This window comes from Plecotus auritus (assembly GCF_963455305.1).
Source record: "Plecotus auritus genome assembly, chromosome: 8".
Lineage (NCBI taxonomy): Eukaryota > Metazoa > Chordata > Mammalia > Chiroptera > Vespertilionidae > Plecotus > Plecotus auritus.
This window is the reverse complement of record NC_137782.1, coordinates 119,393,141-119,417,974: the sequence shown is the minus strand read 5'-3', so window position 1 is coordinate 119,417,974 and position 24,834 is coordinate 119,393,141. Positions and strand designations below refer to the sequence as shown.

The window sequence follows — 24,834 nt, the reverse complement described above, 5'->3', positions numbered from 1 at the left end:
AGTTCTTAGGCCGATACTCTATCCACTGAGCCAAACCAGCTAGGGCTCTCTCTCTCTCTTTTTTAAAAAATACTTTTGGCCCTAACCAGTTTGGCTCAGTGGATAGAGCGTCGGCCTGCGGACTCAAGGGTCCCAGGTTTGATTCCGGTCAAGGGCATGTACCTTAGTTGTGGCCACATCCCCAGTAGGAGGCAGCTGATTGATGTTTCTAACTCTCTATCTCTCTCCCTTACTCTCTGTAAAAAAATCAATAAAATATATTTTAAAAATAAAAAAAAAATACTTTTGGAGGGGAGAGCTTGTCCTCCAGTGGGGCAGAGGGCCTGGAGACCACAGCTGGGGGAGGCCATGTGGGGGAGCTGGGGCTGGGCCCTGGGAGTGGCAGGGGTGAAGTTGGTCTGGGGTTGGAAGCCACTGGCAGGCCCACCTTCCAGGAGCTTATGAGATGCAAATGACGGGAACAATAGGGCCCCTGTCCCCAGGACATTTGTGCCTGAAGACTGGGCTTCGGGGAAGCATAGCTCCTTCTTCACCTTGGCCATGGTGAGACTTGGTTGGGGGCAGCCCCAGGTGCGTAGACCTGCCCACCCCTGGAGGCCCAGGACTCTGCACTGACCACTCCCTTGTCCCTCTCTTTCCAGGACAAGCTCAGGGAGAGCAAGCCCCGGTGAGTACTCAGCGCCTCGCTTTCCCTCCGTTCCTCTCTTGTCTCCACTTCGCCACCCCTGTCCCGGGAGCAGCCGTCTTGGAGTTGCACTGGCTATGCCTGGGCCCTCCCCACCCACCCGGTCAGACCATGCCTGTACCTCCACCACCCTGTGAGCACGAGGGCTCACCCTCGACTGGCTTCCCCTGGGCACCAACTCATCCAGCTACATACCCGGGACACTAGCTCTGCCCCCCGGATTCTAACCCCTGCTGCCCTGTCCCAAGCTGCTGTCACACAGCTCCAGGGGGCTCCATCCACACTGTCACGGGTGTGAATGTCTTGGAGCTGTGCAGTGTCTGGCTGATGAAAACTCAAGGGCCCCTTGGGCAGAGTTGACTACAGTCTGATTACAGGTTGAAGACACCTCTTTCACCCCCCAAATGTGCAAGTAAGTGACACAGTGGGCAAAAGGGGCGCAGCAGAACAGGGTCCCTTGGGATTTGAGTCTCCCTGAGTGGCCTCTCCCCGACCTGTGGCCATCACAGTCCAGCACCGCTAAGGCACCAGGGCCCGGCCTCCCCGCATCCTGGTTAGGATCAGGAGTGCTTGGGGTGGGGGACTGGCCCAGGGGCAACAGGCAGCTCGCTGGGAGGCGCCCTTGTTTCCGAAATGCCTCTGCCATCCGCCCTGCTGCTGTGAAAAGGCCCCCTGAATGGGCCTTTGAGCTGAGTGAAGCACTGAGGCCCACTGTGGAACTGCAGGTGGCTTATTATATTGGGGAGAGAGAGAAGGTCATTGTGCTGGAAAGGGGGTGGGCTGGGAGGAGATACGGGGCCCTCTCATCAGTCTCCCGTCCAGACTCTCTGGCTTGGAGAACAGATGTCCCCCGCCCATCTCCTCTGCCTGCCCCAGGGACCCAGAGACCCAGGGTAAGTCCAGCTGCTGAGCCTGGGGTTGGGGGGCGGGGGCGGCAGGGGCCACCACTCCTGCACTTCTTCCATCCGCCCTGTGCTCAACACTCCGTCCCAAAGGCCCAGGAGGAGGAGGAGGAAGAGGAGGATAAGTATGAGCTGCCTCCCTGTGGGGCTCTGCCCATGAATCTAGCCCCTGCCCACCTTCCTGGCACCAAGGAGGACTCTTTGTACCTGGGTGAGGACTGGGAAGTGGAGGCAGAAAGTATGGGGGGCCGGGCAGGGCAGGAGGAGGGTCCCCACAAGGGAAGAAGGCCCAGGCCTGACCTCTTCTCCATCTGTGTTGGGCAGTGAGGGGAGGCCTCAGCTGGCTGGTGGCAGAGAGGGAGAGGGAGAGGGAGAGAGGAAAGGGGAGGGGGAGGGTGGAGGGAGGGGGAGGGGAGAGGGCAGTGTATCCAAGGCAACAGTGGGAAAGCAGGAGGCCTGAGGCCTGACTTGGTCCCCGGGGCCTGGCGTTCCCCCGTTCTGAGATCCCAGCAATCTCAGAGCAAGGGCAGGGGCGCCAGGAGAACCCCCTGTCATCCCACCCACACGCCTCTCCAGGCTGGGCCGGATGGGGGCAGGGAAGCTGGCCACCTTCAGTTGCCATGGAGACGGGGCTGTCGGGAAAGCATTGAGCTGGGAGGGCAGGGAGGGAGGGAGGAGGAAATAGAGGCTAGGTGGGGACGGAAGGAAAATGGGAACCTACATGGGAGGAACCTAGAGATTCACTGCTGGGTGTCTTTTCCAGATCACTCTGGCCCCCTGGGCCCGTCCAAGTCTCCGCTGCCACCGCAGCCCCAGCCCCAGGCCCAGCCCCGGCCCGCGATGGTGAACAGCCTCCCCCAAGTCCCTCCTTCCCCACCCGCCCCACCGCCCCATCCCAAGCTACCATTTCCCAGTGAACAAATCTAAGAGGCATCTCATTTGCAAGATTCCCCCACATCTGCACTCCAGAGGCCCCTGAAAAATAAGATGCATCAGAAGCCCACGCCCTGTGAGCAGTCGCTTCTCCCACCTGCCTGGCCCTTCCATCCTCCCAGTCAGCACCACGGAGGACTCCGCCCGGGAAGGGTGTGGGGGAGACAAGAGAGGCGCTGTCACCCCTCCCTGGACCCTGGGGCCTGAGGACCCCTCCCTGCCTGGAGAGGGAAGAAACCCTCGCTCAGCTGCCAATCGCTGCCAGCTCTCGAGATCCTGCTATGGACTTTGAAAGCTGCCGCTTTCAGCACATACTTTATTGGAATCAAAAGGAAAACAGGGAGAGATTGACAACAAAGACAGAGCCTCAGCACTGAGGCAGGCACAGGGAAGAGCTGCCCCCTCTGAACATTATTAACTCTGTGCTGCAGGGTTTTCTAAGCAGCACAGATCTACATTGCCCTAGCATCCTTGTCCTCCCCGTGCCTCGATTTCCCCTCCCACCCCCACCCACTGGGTCTCCCTCCCCTGTCCTGTGTCCACAGCTGATGGCAGCACTGAGCCTGCGGGAGGCCAAGAAGCAGGACCAGTCCTCTGGGAGGCGAGGTAATGGGGATGTCCTCTCTCTTTCCGGGGCCCCGCACTCCCCTGCCCTGAGAAGGGCGATCCAGTCCCACAGGGGGAGAGTTAGCTGCCGTCCAGTGGTCTCATGCTGGCCCTGGTCACTGCACTGCCCCCCCTCCCGCCCGTCTGCCCCTGTCCCTCATTTTCACCTGCTGACCCACTAAGGCAGGCAGTTGAGGAGACTGAGGTCCCAGACATGAAATGCTTTGCCTGAGATCACACAGAAGCAGAGCCTGCTGTGGTCTCCGGGTCAGGTGCGGGGCACCACCGGTGGCCTACTCTGCCTGGAGGTCCCTCGCTGTGGAGACACATGAATGCCATCCCCCATCAAAGGGCCCTTTGGCCAGCAGTCTCTGACTCTATTCATGTCATTATTGCCACCTCTGTCCAGAGACTTTCCCCTAAGGTCATTGCCCGCAGGCCTGTGAGCCCACAGCCTGGCTGTCAGAGAAGGGCCTGGCCAGCACTTTTTGTCTGAAAGTGGCCCCAGGAGGGGCAGCCTCCTCCTGCCCAAGGTCAGACAGCTACCCTCAGGCACAGTGACTAGTATTTTTAGTGCTCAGTGGTTGGTAAACCTTCATGACCTTGAGGGGTTCTGATTTTGGGAACAGCCCAATGTCATTTGGAGCCAAGCCTGGCAAATGGGTTGGGAGGTCAAGTCAGCTAACATCCAGGGCTTTGCACCGGCACCGCAGTGCTGGCTCCGAGGGCACCCTCAGATGAGCTCCAAGGCTACCGCACTCTTCCAGCAGAGGTTTCATGCATTCCTCTCTCCCTCCGCTCTGACTGATGGTCCTCTCCTTTCCCCTCAGAACTGTGTGCACCAGCCCACGTGGTGAGCAGCCCCTCCATCCCCCCACACCCGAGGGTTCTCGCTAGGAAGTTGGCAGGGTTGGGGTGGAGTGCCTGGGAGGGCCAGGAAATGTCCCTAAAACCGAGGGAAAAGGCCCAGAGCTGACTCTCTCCCTGTGGGCCACAGTGGTCCTGAGGGTGCTGGTCACCCCATTCTCTGAGAGCTCAGTCTGTAGGGTGCCCCCTTCCAGGCAAAGGAGCAATTTTAATCATTCCAGCTGGCTCCCAGAAAGAGGCTCACCTTGTGAGGGGGAGTGAGGAGCCAATAGTCCCCCTCATCACCGCCCCTCCCCCCCAGTGATGCTCTGCCCTCCCTCTCACTCACTTGTCACACCCTTGGGCCCACACAGCCCTCTCTGTCTTAGGTGCCAGGCTCTGCGAAGCAATGTGAAGAGGACATCTACCTGGAGTGTGAGCCCCGTTCAGGAGAACACCTCCCTGCTCCCCAGATCCATCCCACTGAGGCCCCAGCTCCTGACTCCATTTTCTTCCCTTGTCTTCTCACCACCCCACCGACACACATTTGCTTCAGACACACACCTGGGCACACACGCTTCCACCTTTGGTGCAGGTTGACCCCCGCTGTGGCCACAAGGGAGGGACCCAGTAGAGCAGCACTGTGTGTGGGCTTCCCAGCTGTTGCAGCCTGGTTGGAAGGCTTCCCAGAAAGGCCGCTGCAGAGAAGCAGCAGGCCCTGCCGTTGTCAGTCAGCCCCTCCAGGGCCTGTTCCCAGCCCAGCAGGGCTTGCCCTCTCTTTCAGTCCCTGCCCGGCCTCAGACTCTGAGCTCCCAAGTCCTGATGCCCCCAGACCCTCTGCCAAGGACATCGGCAGTGCCCAGGTGAGTGCCTACCAGGGTGTGTGTGTGCATGTGTGCCTGTGTGCATGTGTGTGTGCCTGTGTGTGTACATGTGCCTGTGTGTGTATGCGTGTAGTGTGCCTGTGTGCCTGTGTTTGTGTGCACCTGTGTTTGTGTGCGCCTGTGTGTGTGCACACACACGCCTGTGTGCCTGTGTCTGTGTGTGTGCCTGCGCGTGTGTGCGCCTGTATGTGTATGCCTGTGCCTGCCTGTGTGTGCCTGTGCCTGTGTGTGTGTGTGTGTGTGAGAGAGAGAGAGAGAGAGAGAGAGAGAGAGAGAGAGAGAGAGAGAGAGATGCACTCAGGCTTCCCCAGCCCTGGCCCTGGGTCTCTGGGTTGCCTGGGCCTTTCATTTTGAAGGAAGTAAAGACCCTGAGCTCTGTTTCCCAATTTTCTCCCCGCAGGCCCCCCAGGGCTCCCCAGGAAGCTCAAGGTGTAAGAGGCTGGTGCTCTGGGGGGAAGTGAGCTGGGAGGGAGGGAGTCTCAGGGTGGGACCTCAGGCCCAGAGAAGCCAAGTCTCTCCTGACCAGACCTCCTATGTCCCAGGGAGCAGAAAACACCACCTCCAAAGGTGAGTACAGGCATCTTCAGTGAGAACCCAGGAGTCTTGCCCCGGCCCATCCCAGCCACAGCCCGGCACACCCCACTTTGCTGAGGGGGTCCTGGCAGCTCTGCTTCCAGTGGCCATTTTCCAGGGTCTGCATCAAAGCAGGAAGCTCCCAGCGTGTACCTCAAGATCACCCCTCGATTGGAGGTCACGCGTGGCCTACCTGGTGGGTCCTACCAGAGCCCAAGAGAGGAGAGGAGGGGTGACACGCTGGGTGCCCTGCTTTGGGTTTCAGCCCTATGCACATCCCCCTGCAGCCTCCCCCACCCCTGCAGCTGCGCTCCAAGCCTCCTTTGTCTAACCCCTCCAGCCCAGCCCTGTAATCTGCTCCCAGCAGGAAGGAGCTCCTCTCTTGCCTCTGTAGCCCCCACCGGAAGAAGCTCAGCTGTGGAGGTGAGGAGGGGCTGGGAGAGGGCGGGGCGGAGGCCTGCGAGGAACCCTCCCGGGCCGGTGTCCACCACTGCAAGGAACACGTGCGTGTGGCACCGGGCTGGGTACCAGCACCGGCAGCATATCTTTGTTCAGCTTGCACAGACTCAGTCTGGGAAGGCAGCTGTGAACACAAATCACTACCCACGGGGTTCTCTGCTCCCCTCTCCCATCCAGTGCCCCAACACACACATCTCTGAGCTTGTGTGTGTGTGTACGCGTGTGTGCATGTGTACGTGTGTGTGCACAGGACAGCAGTCTGCTGGGTCAGCCGTGGTACTCAGGGAACTGTGACCGTCATGCTGTCGAGAGGGCCCTGCTCCGATGCCAAAAGGTGGGCAACCGCAGAGCCCCCCAGGCCTTCTCAGAAACCCCTTCTGCTCATGGGCTGTGGCTGGCTGAGCAGGCAGGGACTGCAGGGTGAGGGCTGGGGGATGGCCATCGAGGGTCAGGGCTGCAGGTGGACAGCTGGAAGGCGAGGCTGATGGACAGGTCTCCTCCACAGGACGGGGCCTACACTGTGCGCCCCAGCTCGGTACTTCATGGCTCCCAGCCCCTCACCCTGGCAGTGCTGCTCCACGGCCGGGTCTTCAACATTCCCATCCGGCGGCTGGATGGTGGGCGCCACTATGCCCTGGGCCGGGAGGGCAGGAACCACGAGGAGGTGGGTGCTGGGGGAGGCAGGGGTCCAAAGGGCAACAAGGTCACAGCAGAGAAGTACCCTGGGCCCAGCCAGGAGTATCTGCTTGGGGAAAGCCCACATTCTATATTTTTCTGTAGTGGGTGCAAATGACAACGGCCAGTGACCTGAACCCCTTCCCAGAGGCCCACCTCCCTCTGGGGGAGGCACTGCCTCCTGCTTGTCTCAGTCTGCACAGGGCCCAGGTGGGGTAGTGAACCAGCTGGGAGGAGGCAGGGCTCAGGTAGTCCAGACGCCTGTCTGCGCCGGGACTCAACTGGTGCCCAGCACTTGCAAACTAGAGACAGTCACCCGCCACTCGGTTCGCATGCGGGAGGACAGGGGCAAGTCCCGAGTTATTGCCATCTGGCCTTGGAAATACGATTTGGCCAACAACATGCCCATGCGTGTAGTCACAGGAACGTTGCGCAAGGCCTGGAATTGGGTAGCAAAATGGCAGTGGAGCCTCATGAGACAAACAGGAAGGAACGTGTTTTTTAAAATGTCAACAAGCCCCCTCCCCAGAGGCCGGCAGTTCCCTCAGGACGTTTCTCCCAGCATGAGCCTCACTGGTGCCTGCCTCTCCCTGCAGCGCTTCTCCTCCGTGGGGGCCATGGTCCAGCACTACATGCAGCACCCCCTGCCCCTCGTGGACAGACACAGTGGCAGCCAGCAACTCACCTGTCTGCTCTTCCCCACCAAGCCCTGACACCCAGCGGACGCCCACACCCACCTCTGGCCCCATCAGTTGCTCCTTTACCCATCCCTCTGTCCACCTTGGGTTGTCTCCTTCTCTCCACCACTCCAGGCCCTCCTCATCCCTTGTCCCAGTCTCTGCAGGCCCAGATGAGAGGCATTGGGAAAGGTTGCCCAGAATCAGAAAGGGTCCCGAGATGCCATGCCATGCTCACCCAGAGCCTGGCCCTGTGCTCTCTGCTGCCTCTCTGAGGCTGGGAAGCAGGGTCAGGCAGGCCCCCAGTCCCAGCCCCCAGGAATAGCCGTGTCCAGCCTGTTACTAGGGCCTCCCAAGCTGCTCTGGATGAAGGCCTGCTCAGGAAACCTGAGCCTCTCGGGGACAGCAGGGCACTGCTGGGACACAAAGAGAATCCTCTTTTGGGGGCTGAACACAGGGCTGGCATCTGGGAGGGACTTGGTTGCCCTGCAGTATTTTGCTCTCAATAACTACTTGTTGAGCCCTAGCTGGTTTGGCTCAGTGGATAGAGTGTGGGCCTGGGGTTTGGGGCTCATCCCCAGTAGGGGGCGTGCAGGAGGCAGCCAATCAATGATTCTCTCTCATCATTGATGTTTCTATCTCCCTCTCCCTTCCTCTCTGAAATCAATAAAAATATATTTAAGATAATTATAAATATTTGTTGAATAAATTTCTTGAATTTGCTGAGCGAAGCGAGGTGGCCTCCATGAGGCTCCCAGGTTCTCAAGTGCCCCAGGGCACAGACTAGGCCTAGCAGCGATAGAGCAGGGGTGGCCAGCCCCCACTTCTGCACACTGACTGGGCCTTTGCCCTTAGATGGTCTGTGTAGAGGAGGAGAAAGGCCAGCCCCTGGGTGGCTGGTTTTATTTAGCTTTGTTTGGTGGTCGGAGAGGGAAGGGAGCGAGGCTCAGTGTTGTCTCTGCCACTCCATAAATGATCAGAACGGAGTTAAGTACTTGTCCACCCCTGCTTACCCCAGGGAGACAGGCGGACCCAGGAAACCCCTAGATCCTGGACTCGCCAGGCCTAGGAGGAAAAAGCTTGGCTCCGCGGTGGCGCTCGGCTTCCAGGCCCAGCAGGCTCCAGGGCCCGGGGCTCCGGGAAAGGCAGGCGGCGGGTGGGGGCGCGCGCGCCTGGCGCGGAGCCCGGGAACACCCGGTGCCGGAAGCGCCATGTGACTGTGACTCCGCAGAAACAAAGGGCGCTCAGAGCCGCCCCGCGCTCGGGCTGGCTCATCGGGCCCGCGCCCTCTGCCCACGGCGGCCCGGCCTTGCCTCCCGACGGACACTGGGCGCGGGGGACGCGGGACCCCACGAAAGCCAGGGGCCGGGAGCGCGAGAGCCCTGGGGAGCGCGGGAGGGGACGCGCGGAGTGTTAGTGCGAGGCGGGGAGCGAGTGGGCGGTGGGGCGATCTCGGGCCAAGCCTGGCCGCAGGGCAATGAAGGGTGCCGCTGTGTTCCCTATGGCTCCTGCAAATTACCCTGATGATTTCTGTGACAGAGGTGAAGACAGGCCCTCCCAGTTATCCCAGGGTTAGGGGGTTAAGCGAGGCTTTCCGCCTAAAGCGACAGGACTGTCCAGGGCCTGCTGGGCAGTACTCTAGCTCCTCTCTTCCAAATAAGGTGGTGAATTCGGCCTAGGAGCTGCCACTTTCAAGTCGCAGCAGGGGTGTAGTTTCCTACCAGGGCACCAGGAGGAGGGGCGGGATGGGGCAGCCGGCACCTGGCGGGAGGAGATTCGCAGCGGGGGGCTGTGCCAGAAGCACGGTGGATAAGTGACCCCCCAGACAGCCTCCCTCCTTCTGCAGTTTTCTCACCACCACTGCCCTGGCGGTATAGGTCCTGGTGGGAGTGGCTTCTCTCTACACTTTCCCCAGCCTGACCCAGGTGGGGTGGCCCTCAAGGACCCAGTTGGTCCCAGCTGGGGGACTAACTTGAAGGAACTAGCCTCCATGCCTTCCCTCCTTGGGGAACAAGAGAGACGGAGCAGTCCAGGCAGTGGGGATAGTGAATGCCAAAGGGACCCTGGATGCCAAAAAGAGCGTGGTCTGGAGAGTGACAGCCTGGCTCCTGCCTCCTCAGTCTACAGTCCCCCTTTCCAGGAAGCCTTCATGGGCGCAGGCACTTCCGACACTCCCTGGCCATGGCTTTTTCACTTCCAGGAAAGGACCAACTCCTCCTGCTCCCACTACTGTATATCTAGGGCCAGGGGAATATAGAGGTGCCAAATATTTGCGGAGCCACAGAATAGGTCAAGTGTACTCTAAGTTCCTTTAAAGCTGATAGCATTCCTTGATTAGGGTTTTCTTCCTAGAGAAATGTGGACGCCAGTGCTGTGCAGTAGAAGTTCCTGTGATGACGGGAGCATTCTAAGTCCACATCCATACAGTAGCCACAAGAGGTTATCAAGCACTTGAAATGTGACTAGTGTGACTGAGGAAATGAATTTTTAATAATAATGTAATTAATCTAAATAACCATGTGCTATCCTATTTTTCCAAGTGTGTTGCCTTCCAAAGTGTGAGGGGCAGTGGTGGGTGAGAAAGCTGCAGAAGTTGCGGGGCGGGGGGGTAGGTCTGGAGGAGCCTGGGAGGCCTCCCTAATGAGTGTGGGCACAGGGGAGCCATTGAGGCTCTGAGCAGGGCTGGGTGCGGGAGGATGGTGTTTTACGAGGATTGCTCTAGCTGTGAAGTGCTGATGGGTTGAGGGCAGCATAGAGGAAGGGAGGACAGTTAGCAACTGCAGATAGTTCTGTGATTCAGGTGAGAGATGACACCCCTTGCTTGTTTGCCAGGCCAGTGTCCCTCCAAACATCTCATTCCCATTTCCTCTCACCCTGCAGGCCAAACTCTAGAAAAGTCTAAGCAGGGTCACCAACTGGGGGATCAAGTGTTGGACTTGGTGAAGAAACACATATATTACTCAGAGTGGTTACCTGTCTTCATTGGCTGGGAAGGGTGCATAGGACTGGGAAGAACCGACGAAGCATGTAGCGGGATGGCTGTGGAGCATGGTCACCTACCCTGGGAAGACCACACCTGCTGGGGCCAGAGTGTGCTCAACGCAACCCTCTAGCAAGCTTTCAACTTTGGTTTCTAAAGAGACAGCCTGACCTTGGGAAAAACCTGGGCTCTGGAGTCCAAAGGACCCAAGCTTGAATCTGGCTCGGTCACTCACAGCTCACCTGAGCTTAACCTCTGCTCTTCACTTGTAAATGGGACTAATAATATCTATTTCTTAGGGTTGTTGTGAGAATGAGACAAGATATATACAAGATGCACTTAGTCTAACTCGGAGCCTGACATATCTCTAGTGGAGCCAAATGATTCGTACCTAGTAATAATGCTAACTGCAAATAGGCCAAGCCTGGCTCTGGTCCCACCTGCGTATTCCATGTTCAGGGGCTCCTCTGGACTTGGGCTTCCCCGACACAACACACATACATGCAACCTCTAGGTATTACAGGTGCTGTGATTGTTGTTTTGTTTGCCCACCTGATTTTCCCATTCCCCTCTTCCTGGGAACACCACCCACTTCTCCCTCCATTGGACCAGGCATGTGACCTAGTTCTGGCTAGGACCAAAGCAGGGCCAATCAAAGCCTCCTTTGAGATGGACTGATTAATGCGAGAGAGAGAGAGAAGCCCCATTTCCAAACCTGGGGTTGGGCTGCAAATGGCCACCCTCCTCACCACGTGGACAGAGCCAGTCTGCAGAGGTCAGGCCCAGACCAGGAGAAAGATAGTCTTGGAGACACTGAGTGCTGCTCCAAGGTCCCAGCTTTTTCCATCGGACTCCTCCCAGCAGTGAGAGCTAGAAATTTTTTTTTGGGTCCAAATTGGTGGGAGTATGGCCTCTGCTATTTTTAAAGAGGACACCTGCTTGGTACAGGCACTTGTGACCTTGAAGTTTGGGGCCATTAAAGGAGTTACCTGAAGCACAGAGATAGTGGTGGAACCAGAATTCAGACTTGTCTGGCTGGCTCTAAACCCACCATAAACTACACCATACATCATTCACTAGTATTTACTGAGTGCATACTCTGTGCCAAGCACCACCCTAGCATCTCATTCCTCCTCCACACCTAATGAAGGGCTCCCCTCCCTCCCTTCATTCCCACTCTCTAAGGACTTGGGGGATATTAGAAAAGCAGCGCTTCTCCACTGGGATAGGGCCTTGCATACTCACTGTCTTCCCAGAATCAATACTCCCGGAGTCCTCCTCACGTGCCAAGGATCTGAGAGGAGCCAGCCACCTGCCTGCCTACCTACCTACCTACCTACCTACCTACTTCGGTCTGCTCAACAAGGAGTAAGTCCTAGCTCTGGCCCACGGCCACTGGGCAGAGATCCTGCCTGCACCCCATTGTGAGCAATGATGATCCGGCTGGCCTGCTGGCCATTATATTTATGGAGACACTGAGGTCATTTTAAAATTGCTTTTGACAGCCCTGGCTGGGTAGCTCAGCTGGTTAGAGCATTGTCCCCATACCCCAAGAAATGGGTGCCTTCTCCGGTCAGAAAACATACAAGAATCAACTAATGAATGCATAAATAAGTAGAACAACAAATCTCTCTCTCTCTCTCTCTCTCTCTCTCTCCCCCTCTTCCTCTCTCTAAATCAACCAATTGGTAAAAAATAAAATAAAATTGGTTTTATCTAAATTCTCCCAGATATTCCTTTCTTTCTTTTGCAAATCTGGTTGAGCAGAAAAAGTGTTGTTGGGAGCAGGACTTTGGGATCATGGTTTCCAAAGCTGGTTCTCAGAACAACCATGGACTATGATGACGATGTCACCAGTCCGTGACAAAACCAGAAAAATACAACCTGAGGAGAGAGTTTTTTCTGAAGCAAAGGACCTTCTTTAAGGGAAGTCAAATTCTTCCTCTTTTTTTGGTATTAATATATACTTTCTTTCAGGTCACTTGATTTTGCTGGGCCTCATCTTTAAAATGGGGTGGGCCCCGGCCAATGTTGCTTAATGGATAGAGCATTGGTCAACCCCCCCCCACCACCACCACAATGGTTGCTGGTTCAATTCCCTGTAAAAGGCGTGCACCTGGGTTGGAAGTTTGATCTCCACCCCCGGTTGGGGCAATCAATCAATGTGTCTCTCCCACATCGATGTTTCTCTTTCTTTCTTTCTTTCCCCTCTCCCCTTCCACTCTCTCTAAAACTCAATGGAAAAAATATCCTTGAGTGAGGATTAGCAAACAAATAAACAAGCAAATAAAATGGCGTGGAGGGGCAGGGTGGTGGCCTATAAAACCTCCAGGGCCTTTCCAGTTCCAATATTCCAAGATCCTCAGGGCCCTGGGCCAAGTACACTGCTGCCTGGGGTTGTGTCTTAGCCCGGCCTGCCTCCCCCTCAATCCCTATGTCCACCCCCAGCCTCTCCGCTCTGCTCAGTTCCACAAGGCTGGCCCTCAGCTGAGCTCCCCTGCGTGCTCCTTTGGGAGAGCGCCCCATCCATCCGCAGTGTACTCTGGATCAAATGATAACCCAGGAGGACAGTTTATAAAAAGCAAATGGGGGTTTTGAATCGCCTGATGTTTGTCATGAGATAATGAATGGACCAAGCCCAGCCTCCAAGCAGGCCTGGAAGTTAGAAGGACAGACGGGTCAGAGACCAGGAACAAAAACACAAGAATAAACACCAGCGTGGGGGCTGGATAGAGGGAGATCATCAAAAGAAATGGAAGTTCTGGCCAAAAAAGGATATAGACTCTTCCGACATGTGAGCTGGGAGCCTGTCCTGTCTCCTCGGGTTATAAATGAGGAAATTAAGGCTGGGGAGGGCAGAGGAGTCTGTGATGGGGTGGGGGTTATGTAGATTTTTTTCTCTAGCACCACCTCAGCTGGGGCTAAGGCCTGGAGATGGAAAGGAATTGAGGGAGACTTGGAAACCGAGTCCAGGAGAGACCAGAGCACTAAATTGGGGTTGACCCAGGGCCCAGGCCCCAGGCCTCAGGCCCCCCATGAGCCCTGTGTCCCTGCTCCCCAGCCGCGCACTCTGCTCTGGCCTCTTTTCTGGTCTTTCCTTTGCCCACAGCCCTCAGCTCAGCTCTCAGTATGTTACAGACAGAGGCCCCAGTGGGCTTGAGCAGGAGCCTGGCAGGAGAGCACTGGCCAGAGAATGAGAGGGCCAATGGATACTTTCCAGAGGACGGGAAAGTTCACACGCCTTGTGAAGGAGCTGTGGGAAGAGGGGAGATGGGGGACTGTCATTGCGCTTACACTTAGAACAGATGTCTTCCCCCCCCCCCCCCGCCCCGCCCCACACGTCTGCAGCCTAAGGGGATCTAGGGACAGATGAGGTGCCAGGCAGCTCTCATGGATGCTTTCAACCTCAAGGGAGAAAACAGAACCAGGTGTCCATCTGCTTCCCACTGCACCCTTGGGGCTGGGGTGGCACTGAGCACTTCTCAGCCAGCTCTGCTCCCCTGCACACAGCCTGTAAGCAGTGCTGGGACCTGGAGCCCTGCCTCCGGGGACCTGTCACATTCAACCCGGAGGTGGATCAGTAATAAATCAAGCATGTGATAAAAGGCCTCAGTGGAAGTCTCCCATACATTTCCTGCCCATGTCTGCAGCATCTGCAGCTGTTGGTAGAGGGTCATTTTTAAAGAGGTAAGGTCAGAGGCCAGAGAGGAACCAGCCCCAAAGTCCCCAAATCGGCCTGGAAGACACCACCAAATTAGGAAGCTTCCTGCAAGGAGACCTTGGGCAGGCTGGACAATCGCCAAGCCCTCAGCTGGGTCTGCCCTTGATCACACAGGCTGTTTGCTGCCTGGGAAGCTGGAACCTGAGGCAGCTGGGTGACCTGGAAATGGGGTACCCAGGCTTGACTGTTTCACCTTGACTCCCTCTCCCTGAGAGCAAGAGGCAAGGCCAAGAAGCTCCTGGGAGCCTCCTGCTTAATTCCCAGGGCCTGGGAGCCAGCTCTGCAGCTGATGCAAGGCCAGGGCTGGGTGAACTCAGCCTCTCTCCAGCATTCAGAGCTTCTTGCATCGCACTGCACACTAGAAACCACACCTGTTCCTTCCCCTCTGCCTGGGCCTTCCTGGGTCTCTCGTTCTGTTCCTTCTGGAGGCACAGCAGAGGCCGCCTAAGACTCTGAATGCAGATTCTGCTTGGGGTTGGGGTGGCACTGAGCATTTCCCAGTCAACCCCTCTCCCCTGCACGCAGCCTATAAGCAGTGCTGGGACCTGAAGCCCTGCCTCCGGGGATCTGTCCAGTGGAAATGGAGGGCCTGAGCACCCCTCTGCTCTCAGGCTCTGTCCATGCAAGCTCATTTCTTTCTTTTTAAAACATATATTTTTCTATTGATTTCAGAGAGGAAGGGAGAGGAAGAGAGATAGAAACATCAATGATGAGAGAGTCTTATTGATCAGCTGCCTCCTATACATCTCACAAGCCTGCAACCTGGGTATGTGCCCTGACCAGGAATCGAACCGTGACCTCCTGGTTCATAGGTCGATGCTCAACTGCTGAGCCATGCCAGTCATGCCTCGTTTCCTCGTTGGGAAGAGGTCAGACTGTCTTAGCCCATTGGTCAGCAAACTGCGGCTCGTGAGCCACATGCGGCTAGTGAGCCGCGGTTTGCCGCTCTGTTGACTAATGAGTTTGCCGACCACTGACCTAGACTCTCGATTCCAATAATTACAGGCTGTTGCTGTTTCTTGTGATTAAGCCCCTATCCCAGTGGTCGGCAAACTCATTAGTCAACAGAGCGGAAAACCACGGCTCGCGAGCCGCATGTTGCTCGCGAGCCACAGTTTGCCTACCACTGTCTTAGTCCATTAGAAAGGTGGACCTTCCCCACCTGCCCTCACCTCTCACTCTGGGTGCCCAGGCCCAAGGTGGGAATGTCAAGGGCCTACCACCTTCTCGAGGACCTCGAGGCATCACTGGCTCAGGATGAGAATCCATTCAGCTTCTACTTACTAAAGTAGGTAATAATAATAACAGCATAACATGGGCAACCGGTGTTCTTCCTTTTACAAAGTGCTTTCAGGACTAATGAGTACTTCAAGGGATCCTAGTGACAATGCTGTGACATCAGGGGTGCTCAGGGAGGTGGGTGGGGGCGCGCTAGATAAAGAGCTGCAGCCCAGGAAGCTTACCTGGCAAACAGTCTTCCCCATCCTCATGCTGTCTCAGTCCCATCCCACCGGCATGCTCTTCCAGGGGCAGGCTTGCTTGCCATCGGAGACCCAATTTAGACAGAGGCACTTTCCTGAGGGAGAAGGGGAGAAGGTGGAAAGGCTGGGAGAATAGGATTGTGGATTTGGGGGAGAGGCTCAGGCCAAGCCTGCCTGGGAAGGCCTGGAAATGCTCTGGGGAGCAGAAGGGGGTGGGGGAGGTCCTCAGAGCACTGGAGTTGCAGCCCCTGGGCCTCAGCTGCTCACTCAGACAGGCTCCCTGGTCACACCAACCTTGGCTGGCACCAGCAGGGCTGGCTGCTGCTTGGAGCTGAGGCAGGGTTTAGGACCGGGCCCCCAGGTCTGGCCCAGGACCAATGGCAGTGGCCATCGCTGGCCTCCCTGTTAATACCCGGGTTGATGGAGGCCTTCCTGGTCATCTCCCCCATCCTCCCTTTCTCCTCAGCCATGCCCGACCCTCTCTGGGTGGCCATGTGTACATCTTCATGGCCCTCCCAGCAGTTCTCATTGCTGATGCAACTTCTGAGGCTGGTGAGCTCAGGCTGCCAGGCTCACGGGCAGGTGAGCACACCGTGTCCTGTGCTGGGAAGTACAGCCCGTACCAACGGCACTTGCCCCTCCCAGACTCGCTCTCGGCCTGGCAGGAAAGCCACCGGTGGAGCCGGAGGCAAGAAGGGAGGCAGGTGTGCCCTTCTCATTGGAAGGACTCAGAGCTGGGACACGGGACTCCAGGGACACACAAGGCCTGGCCTGCATGGCACTGTAGACCTGTTTGTTGACTCTCCTGTCTATCCTTTCGCCAACGCCTCATGATCAGATAAGCGGGGTCTAAAGGGGAAAACCCAGTGTAAAACCAGCTCTTGGCTCTGCCCCAGCCTTGAACCAAACCCTAGAATCCCTGGAATTATTTCTAAGTTTGAAATCTATTTACTTTCTGTTAGATATTACAATCACCTGGTATTTAATTTTAAAAGTATAAAAGAGTATAAGATGGAGAAAAACAAGAGTCTCTCCCACAGGGCTCAGCTGCCATTTCTCCTTGTGTATCTTTCCAGAGATAAGCTAGATTAATCATTGGATTTTTGATTATCAGAGCTCACATAGCAAGGGCACATCTTTTTCGTTGTTGTTAATCCTCACCAAGGATATTTTTCCATTCATTTTTAGAGGGAGTGGAAGGGAGGGGGAGAGACAGAGAGAAACATCAATGTGAGAGAGACACGATTGGTTGCCTCCTGCATGCACCCCCACCAGGTCGGGGATCAAGCCTGCAACCAAGGTAAGTGCCCTTGACTGGAATTGAACCCATGACCCTTTAGTCTGCAGGCCGAAGGTCTATCCACTGAGCCAAACTGGCTAGGGCTGCCAGGGCACGTCTTGCTTATCTTTTCTGCTTGGAGTGAGGAAGGAGAAACTCCCCTGCTTTGAACACTCCTTGAGAATGGACAGGAGGCGACCAGAGGTAAAGGTCCCACAGCAGGCCCACTTGGTTCTCTCTCCCTTCCCCTGCCCCTCCACCTGTTATTTCACTGGGTGCCTGAGGCAGAAATGAAGAGGACAGATAACAACGGCCTCTTTTCTTAGGGAAGCTGAGGAGCCTAGATGTTAAGGAGACTCAAGATCACACAACAAACTGAGGCACCCTGCTCTTCCAATACCATCACCCTACCTCCCTAATATCTTCCCTTCACCTTCTAAATGACCTTACATTCTTTTTTTTAAATTGATTTGAGAGAGAGGAAGAGAGTGGGAGAGAGAGAAACATTACTGATAAGAGATCTGCTGTTCCCTGCACAACCCCTTCTGGGGATCAAGCCTGCATCCTGGGCATGTGCCCTGACTGGGAATTGAACCCTGACCTCCTAGTTCATGGGTCGACACTCAACCACTGAGCCACACCAGCTGAGCTGACCTTGAGTTCTTTTTTTTTCAAAAATATATTTTATTGATTTTCTACAGAGAGGAAGGGAGAGGGATAGAGTTAGAAACATCGATGAGAGAGTAACATCGATCAGCTGCCTCCCGCACACCCCCCGCTGGGGATGTGCCTGCAACCAAGGCACATGCCCTTGACCGGAATCGAACCTGGGACCCTTTAGTCCGCAGGCCGACGCTCTGTCCACTGAACCACACCAGCCGAGCTGACCTTGAGTTCTTAAATGTCTCTTTGCCACAACAGAACTATGGGCATCTCAAGGGCAGGGTCAAGGATTCTTCTTCTGTCACCCCCTCTGAGCTGGACTCTGTCTAGCCCCCCGGCAGTGGTCAACAATGGCCCGAATCAAGTGTCAGAAGCAGAGTGTTCACTGTTCCTCCAGGGGCACCCAAGGCCCTGAAGTTTGCTACCTGGACACACACATCCCTGACCACCAAGCTCACTGACCCACAGGCCTGTGCCTCATTCGTTCTTTTCTTGCACCGTTGGCTCAGTTAATGCCCTTGCTCAGAAGGCCAAGGTTGTTGGTTGGCCCCCTTAGGGGCAAATCATCCTGAGGCGAAACATTCTGTTCTTTGCTCATGAACTGTACAGAGTGTTGCAAATTACAACTAAATGACAAAAAGAGACTGTCCCTCCATAAAATGCCAAGTGTACAGTTCTCTGGCTCAAGAGGGTGATTCCTCTGTGATCCTCTTCTCCCTATCCTCCCCACCCCCACCTCTGTGATCCTTGAAGTTTCTCTGGGGTGAGCCCTGGTCCATCTCCCCCTCTGTCTTTTATATAAACACTCCCTTCAGCAAAGCAGGTCTCGTTCTAAAGGTCATAGAGTGCCCGGAACGATTAGGTTATCAGAAAACAGGGTAATAAGAAGGGACAGTGGCTTCAGAAGGTATGAGCTGTGCCTATTTAGAGATTTATTTCAGAGAACAAAAAGTATCTGTCATGGCTGGTTTGTGAATTCAGGCTCAGTTCTAGGGTGGGTGTGAGAACATCCGTGGGGTGAGGGATCCTGAAAGGGAGGGGCTGGCAGGGCGGCCTGTGGACCAGAGGGGTTTATGAAAGGAGAATGGGTAGAAGTCAGGGGACTGGAATCAGAGAGGGGTTCCTGAATGTGGAGAAGGAGGAAGGAAGGATGAGGGAAGGGCAAATCTGAGGTGTGTCAGGTCAGGGCTTGCAGAGAGCTCCCCCTGAAAATCAATGTATTCATAAAAATAACTCATTTGCTCCAAAAACTGGTTCCCCTTCTTGCTTTCTCATTCTGCTCAAGGTGTCACCATCCGGATGGGCCCCTGTATCTGGTCTGAGGTCAGAAGGCCACCCAACTCTCAGCCAGCTCCCCAGGGACCAAAGCTCTTTTGTGGGATCTCAGACCCCACCTGCCTTCCTGGAATTCCAGCCACAACCTCCCATCAAGCCCTGCTCCCCACCACACTCCATCGCCTGGTTCCTCTGAATTTCCACCACAGCTGTCTGTGTGAGGTCAAGTTGAGCCTAATTGTGAGTGAGGGACGACAGCTGCCTTCAATTAGATGACACTGTTTTTCAACCACTGACCATTGAAAATGGTACCCTTTCTTTAGTAGATTGCAGTGATACCATTCCTCCAGAGCAGTGGTCGGCAAACTCATTAGTCAACAGAACCAAATATTAACAGTACAACGATTGAAATTTCTTTTGAGAGCCAAATTTTTTAAACTTAAACTTCTCCTAACGCCACTTCTTCAAAATAGACTTGCCCAGGCCATGGTATTTTGTGGAAGAGCCACACTCAAGGGGCCAGAGAGCCGCATGTGGCTCGCGAGCCGCAGTTTGCCGGCCACTGCTCCAGAGAAGCTATTGATAAAGTAGTAATACAATCACCCATCCGTACCCTGGACTTAGTCTGCCCATAAGACTTGCAATAGCAGCACGAGGCTGGTGAACACATCCCCACTTGGTCACTGGGTCTCCACTCTTTCTTGGTTCCCCTTCTATTTCACTAGCTCCTCCTTCTCTTCAACTTCCTGATGTCTAAACATTGGAGGGTCCCAGGACTCAGTTCTTTTCTTCTCTGTCCTTGCTCACACCCAGATGACCTCATCCAGGTTGGTCAGTTTAAGGTCCATCGCTCTATGGGGACAGCTCCCAAGTTTATATCCTCATCCCTGCTCTGTTCCCAGAAATCCAGGCTTGAACTAACTTGATCTGGATGTCTACTAGGCAGTTGCCAACCTTTCGGACCTCACGGACCATCAGTGGTCCCCGGACCACTGGTTGGCGACCTGCTGTACTAGGCCAAGACCTCTAATTTCTCCCTAAACCTGCTCCTTCTGCAGCCTTTCCTAGCTCAGTAACCAGTGCTCAGACCAAAACGAGTTCAAGGACTCTTCCTTGATGTGTTTCTTTTATTCACTCTCCATAATCACCATATATCAGTAAATCCCATTGCCTCCACCTTCAAAATATATCTACGACTTCCCTTGCTACCACTACTCCTAGCCACTGAGTCTCCACAGCTTACCAGGCTCCATGTCATCTGGCCCACTGCCACCTTCCTGGTTTCATCTCCTCCACTCCCCCTACTTTGCTCCTGCCACACTGGCCACTTTTTGCTCCTCAGACACCCCAGACACCCCAGTCTCTTTCTGCCTTGAGGCCTTTGCACAGTTGTCTCCAGGCCTGCAGTTCTCCCCCAGGCACAGAACTGCTCTCATTTCCTTCTGGTCTTTGCTCAAATGACACCTTTTCAGTGAGACTTCCCTGAAATAGGGACCACCCTATTTAAGATAGCAGCCTCTTCCACATTGCACACTCTCCATCCTTCATCATTGTCTTTAACTTTTTTTCAAACTATAAGGGAAAGTTTATTTGGAAAGTCACAGAGGTAGAGAGGAAGTGAGCTGTAGAAGAAATACGCTCAGGAAACAAGTTACAGAGGCAAAAGAAGGGCCCTTGGAGCTTAGGAGAAAGAGAGAGGCAAGGAAAACATGCCTGGGGGAGGGGTGGGGGAAAGGGTGGAAGTGCTCCATAGAGAGAGAGAGTGCTCATTGCATTTTGTTGTTGTTGTTAATCCTCATGGAGGATATTTTTTTCATTGATTATTAGAGAGAGTGGAAGGGAGCGAGGGATGGGGGAGAGAGAAACATCAGTGTGAGAGAGATACGTCAAATGGCTGCCTTCCGCACACGCCCCAACTGGCAACCCAGCTATGTGCCCTTGCCCAAGAATCAAACCTACGACCCTTTGGTGTGTGGGCTAACCTCTAACCACTGAACAAGACCAGACAGGGCTCATTGCATTTTTTATAGCACTTTTATAACAATGAGTCATCATAATCCAGGCTACTAGCACAAATCCTTGGTTCCAACTAATCCCAACAAAAGTAGCAAACACATATAATGGTATAGAAAGACAGGCAGGCTTTGAATAGAAGACACAAGACAGAGATCTCCTCAGGCAGGGGCAGACAAGCAGGAATGGACAAGAGGGATCTGAGGGAGAGGAGGTGAGAGATGGGGTGGCTCTCTCAACAGGAGCACCAGGGAAAGTGAGTATAGAAGGTATGGAGAGCTATGAACTATAACTGAGGCTCTGGAATTTGAACTCAACAAAGGAAACGTCCAAATATTCCTGCATGTGGGGTGGAAATACCTGATATAAGGAGACCATTTAGAGGTAAAGGGTTCTTATCAAAGATAATTCAGAGGCAGAGGCAACTTACCTAAATGTGGGGGTCATGAGAAAGGAACGAGTCAGGCCTTGGCTGGGAGCTCAGTTGGTTAGAGCGTTGTCCCAAGAGGTCAAGGTTGCAGATTCGATCTCCAGTTAGGGCACATATAAGAAGCAACCAGTGAATGAATGAATAAGTGGAGCAACAGATCTCTCTCTCTCACGTGTCTCTCTCTCTCTCTCTCTCTCTCTCTCATCAATAAATAAAAACCTTTTTTTTTTTTTTTAGAGGAAAGAGCCTGGCCGGAATGGCTCAGTGGTTGAGCGTTGAACTACGAATCAGGAGGTCACAGTTCGGATTCCCTGTCAGAGCACAAGACCTGGGATTGCAGGAGGCAGCCAATCAATGATTCTCTCATCATTGATGTTTCTATCTCCCTCTCCATCTCCCTTTCTCTCTGAAATCAATTAAAAAAAAAAAAAAGATATAGCACCTGAGACTCTTCCAAGGATGCCAGATGCAACACCACTAGCTTTCCAATAAATGCTCCCTTTTTTTTGCTTAAGCTCATCAGAATTGACTTCTATTGCTTGAAACTGAGAGAATTATAGCTAAAATGTTAGTCACGTGATCTTCAGATGCTCATTTCCTATCCCCCGGCCTGGTGCTCCCCAACCTATTCTTTGATTTTATACAGCTTCTAACAGTCAACCTGCTTCACGTCCTCTCTCCCCTACTCAGTCTTCCTATCAGTATCTGCCACACCCATTTACCAAAACTCAACTTCCTTGGGGAGGTGGGTGGGGGGAGGCCCTGGCCCATAAGTGTTACAGTGAAAGATGTTGAGAAACCATGAATAGAGAAAGCCTGCCTAAATAATCCAGGGAGGGCGTCTGAGGGGACAACAGAGCTGAGTTTCTAGAACCTAGGTGTGATTCCACTGCTTCCCAATCTTGGACTTTCAGCTTTGATTGTCTACACTTTAAATTTCAAGATGATTTATTTATAATTTTTATCCCACCTACATCTTAGACAAATTTAAATCAATAAAATGTAGGCAAAGACAATTAAAAAAATAAAGGTAGACTAAAACTTAAATAAAATTGTCATAGAAATGAATGTTTCAAGGAACCTGTGATAATAAATTGATATAATGAAGTGGTCAGTCTTGTTCCAAGTTTGTTGGTGGGTGAGACAAAATAGAAGTCACATAATTTTGGAGTAACTCCACATTAAAAAACATGTGTTGACTACTGAATCTATCTGGAGTATGTTTGGCTGCATATAACAGAAAAAAAGTAATAACAGTATGTTTCTCTTGAGGGTAAAAGAAGCCTGGAAGTAGGGAAACCAGAGTTAGTATAGCACCTTCCTGGTCATCAGGGACCTAAGATCCTTATTGTTCGATACTCCTTTTTGAGCTACAGTTATCACACTTGCATTCTGGGTAGACATAGAGATGAAGAGTGAGAAGGGTATTTCCCTTCTGTTTTAAGGAGACTTCCAGGAAGTTCCACATAATACTTCCATGTACATTTTAATATCCTGAACTGAATCACATGAATACACCCAGCTCCAAAGGAACCTGGGAAATGTCACCTTTTAGCTGGGTACATTGCTACCCCAAATGGGATCATGAGTGAGTGCTGAAGTAAGCAACTAGCAATGTCTGCTACAAACACACTATGTGGCAGGTTCTTCTGGGCCCAAGAAATACAAAGATGAAGACGACACAGTCCTTGCCCTTAAGGAATTCACAAATGTTAGTAAGGCACTAGTAATCAACTGAATGTAACAAAGAATTGTGGGAGGAGAAATGAGGTAGCAATGAGTTTTGTCTAAAAAGATAGGGAGAGTCATAGAGAAGGTGACCATTGAGTTGGGCCTTAAACAGAATGGAAATTCAGAGCAGAGGCAAAAGCATTCCAGATGCAGGAAGGAGCATGCACAAAGAGAAGCATTAAAACAGGTGGGTTCTTCTGGGGTAATTTTCATGAGTTTTGTATCTCTTTATATAGGGTTATCAGAGTCCTGGTAGAAGATAAGCCCAAAATAATGTAGTGAAGGGCCCAAAATCTCCACTGAAAGGAGTTAGTGATCCTGGAGGGGAGGGAACAGGAAGCCTTGAAGGTTTATAAGCAGGGATATCAGGGATCAGATCCTTATGTTGAAAAGAGAACCATGGAATGAGAGAAATAACAAACTAAGGCGAAGGGGACATGGCAAGCAAAGCAACCAGCTAAGGAACGAGCTAACTGTTCAAGTGACTTGTGTTACAGACCTGAGCTAGGCAGGGGAGCACATGGGAATGAGGAGGAGGGAATGGTTTTGAGAGACAAAAGTTAGCTGATCACAGGTTGGAGGTGGAGAGTGAGGAAAAGACAGAGACAACTAGAGGGCTTTGAGGTATCTAGTTAACCTTTCAGTGGCTTCTGAGTCTCAATCTCTTTCACCCATCCCTTAACAAGGTGCTACCATGTGCCTAGCACTGGAACTTCAGTGGTGGACAAGACAGATGTGCTCTCTGCCCTCATGGAACTCATGTCTGGGAGAGAGGGGTACAGATTAACTGAGACATTTAAACACAAAGTGGGTTCAGGTATAGTCATGCCCTATGTGGAGGCAACCTCAAGAAGTAATCTGGCTCTGGCCAGTGGTGAGAAATGGTTAGAGCATTGGTCCCCCACACCAAAGGGTTGGGTGATGGATTCCCAATCAAGGGCACATACCTGGGTTGCAGGTTCGATCCTCAGCTCCAGTCAGGATGGGTGCAGGAAACAACCAATTGATGTGTCTCTCTCACATACATGTTGCTCTTTCTCTCTCTCCCTCCCTCCCTCCCTCCCTCCCCCCCCTCTTCCCTTCCACTTCTGTAAAAGTCAATGGGAAAAAATATCCTCGGGTGAGGATTAACAGCAAAAAAGAAGCACTCTGGGGGAAATTGGAGATGAATGGCAAAGCAAGGCATGGGAACCAGGGCTCAACTTGTCCATTTGGGTATAATCACTTGGACTCTGGGTTGCACCAAAGCTTTTTTTAGAAGGTCCTATGCCCTGCGCCCACCAGCTAGTCTCTAGGGGAATACATTATAGTCTAAGTCTTTAGTTAGTGAGGGCATTTCTTCAGGCATCTGAGGAGAATGTTCAGAGTTCCTCTGGCCTAGAATAGCACCCCGTGGTAGTGAGGCTGTGGGAACATAAGAACTTCCTTTGCTGAACTGTAGGTGGGAACCTGTAACTGGCTAGGCATTTCTGGAAGGCAACTTGGCAATTAATATAAAACAGCTGGGGAATATACATTCCCTTGATCCAGTGATTCTTCTAGAAATCTCTGTCAAACAAATAATTAAGGATGTAAGCAAACTGTTTATATTAGCAAAAAATTAGAAATGACCTATTGTCTAACAGTTAAGAATCTGTCAAGTAAATTAATGGAATGGAATTTCCTTCAGCCATTAACACCCACTGCAGTCGTTTTAGGGTACATTTTTAATAGCTATGTGAATAAGTGAATTTTCATTTTATTATCGAATAAGCAGTTTTGCTTAAGTTTTGAATGGTATAGAAATTTAAGTTAAATGATTATGCATGCTGTAAAAGCTCTTGCTAATAAAAGAAAATTTCAACTTAAGTTACAGTTTTTCTAAATTTTTTTATAAATATACCTCTTCAAAGATAGAGGCTGTGTTATGCTGCATATGTACCTTCTGCAAGAAATTATTTCACTTTTCAAATCAACTCCACACAGGTAGTGCATCTACAGCAATATACTGAATTATAATCTGCACTGTACATTGCATTTTC

The 24,834-nt window shown here is 53.0% G+C and overlaps 2 protein-coding genes across 11 annotated transcripts in view; one reads left to right on the top strand and one right to left on the bottom strand.

Moving 5' to 3' along the window:
• Positions 1-8,294, bottom strand: part of CAPG (capping actin protein, gelsolin like) — a 49,248-nt gene extending 40,954 nt beyond the window's left edge. The window contains exon 1 of the mRNA XM_080683976.1: positions 8,254-8,294. The gene's annotated coding sequence lies outside the window, so the exon portion shown is untranslated. The remainder of the gene's footprint in view (positions 1-8,253) is intronic.
• On the top strand, positions 1,285-21,968 carry SH2D6 (SH2 domain containing 6). Of its 10 annotated transcripts, none has more exons than XM_080683969.1 (12): positions 1,285-1,578; positions 2,351-2,430; positions 3,066-3,126; positions 4,362-4,567; positions 4,757-4,835; positions 5,257-5,287; positions 5,399-5,423; positions 5,548-5,625; positions 5,770-5,852; positions 6,139-6,222; positions 6,394-6,552; positions 21,320-21,968. In XM_080683969.1, exons 1-12 carry the CDS (start codon positions 1,529-1,531, stop codon positions 21,359-21,361), a joined length of 978 nt encoding a protein of 325 aa, XP_080540095.1. In that variant the 5' UTR covers positions 1,285-1,528; the 3' UTR covers positions 21,362-21,968. The 10 variants fall into 10 exon arrangements, 8 of the variants coding, with proteins under 8 accessions (XP_080540095.1, XP_080540093.1, XP_080540092.1 ...); XM_080683967.1 differs by lacking the exon at positions 21,320-21,968 and adding an exon at positions 7,160-7,928 and having other exon boundaries at positions 5,797-5,852; positions 6,381-6,552; XM_080683966.1 differs by lacking the exon at positions 21,320-21,968 and adding an exon at positions 7,160-7,928 and having other exon boundaries at positions 5,794-5,852; positions 6,381-6,552.
• Positions 21,969-24,834: the final 2,866 nt, after the last annotated feature.

What these genes read in the sequence shown, in the direction of transcription:
- SH2D6 (XM_080683964.1), top strand. Translation starts at nt 1,529, where the DNA reads ATGTCCCCCGCCCATCTCCTCTGCCTGCCCCAGGGACCCAGAGACCCA. An exon ending in CAGGGACCCAGAGACCCAGG is followed by an intron (nt 1,579 to 2,350) that starts GTAAGTCCAGCT and finishes TGTCTTTTCCAG; the next exon opens with ATCACTCTGGCCCCCTGGGC. An exon ending in AGGGCAGGAACCACGAGGAG is followed by an intron (nt 6,553 to 7,159) that starts GTGGGTGCTGGG and finishes CTCTCCCTGCAG; the next exon opens with CGCTTCTCCTCCGTGGGGGC.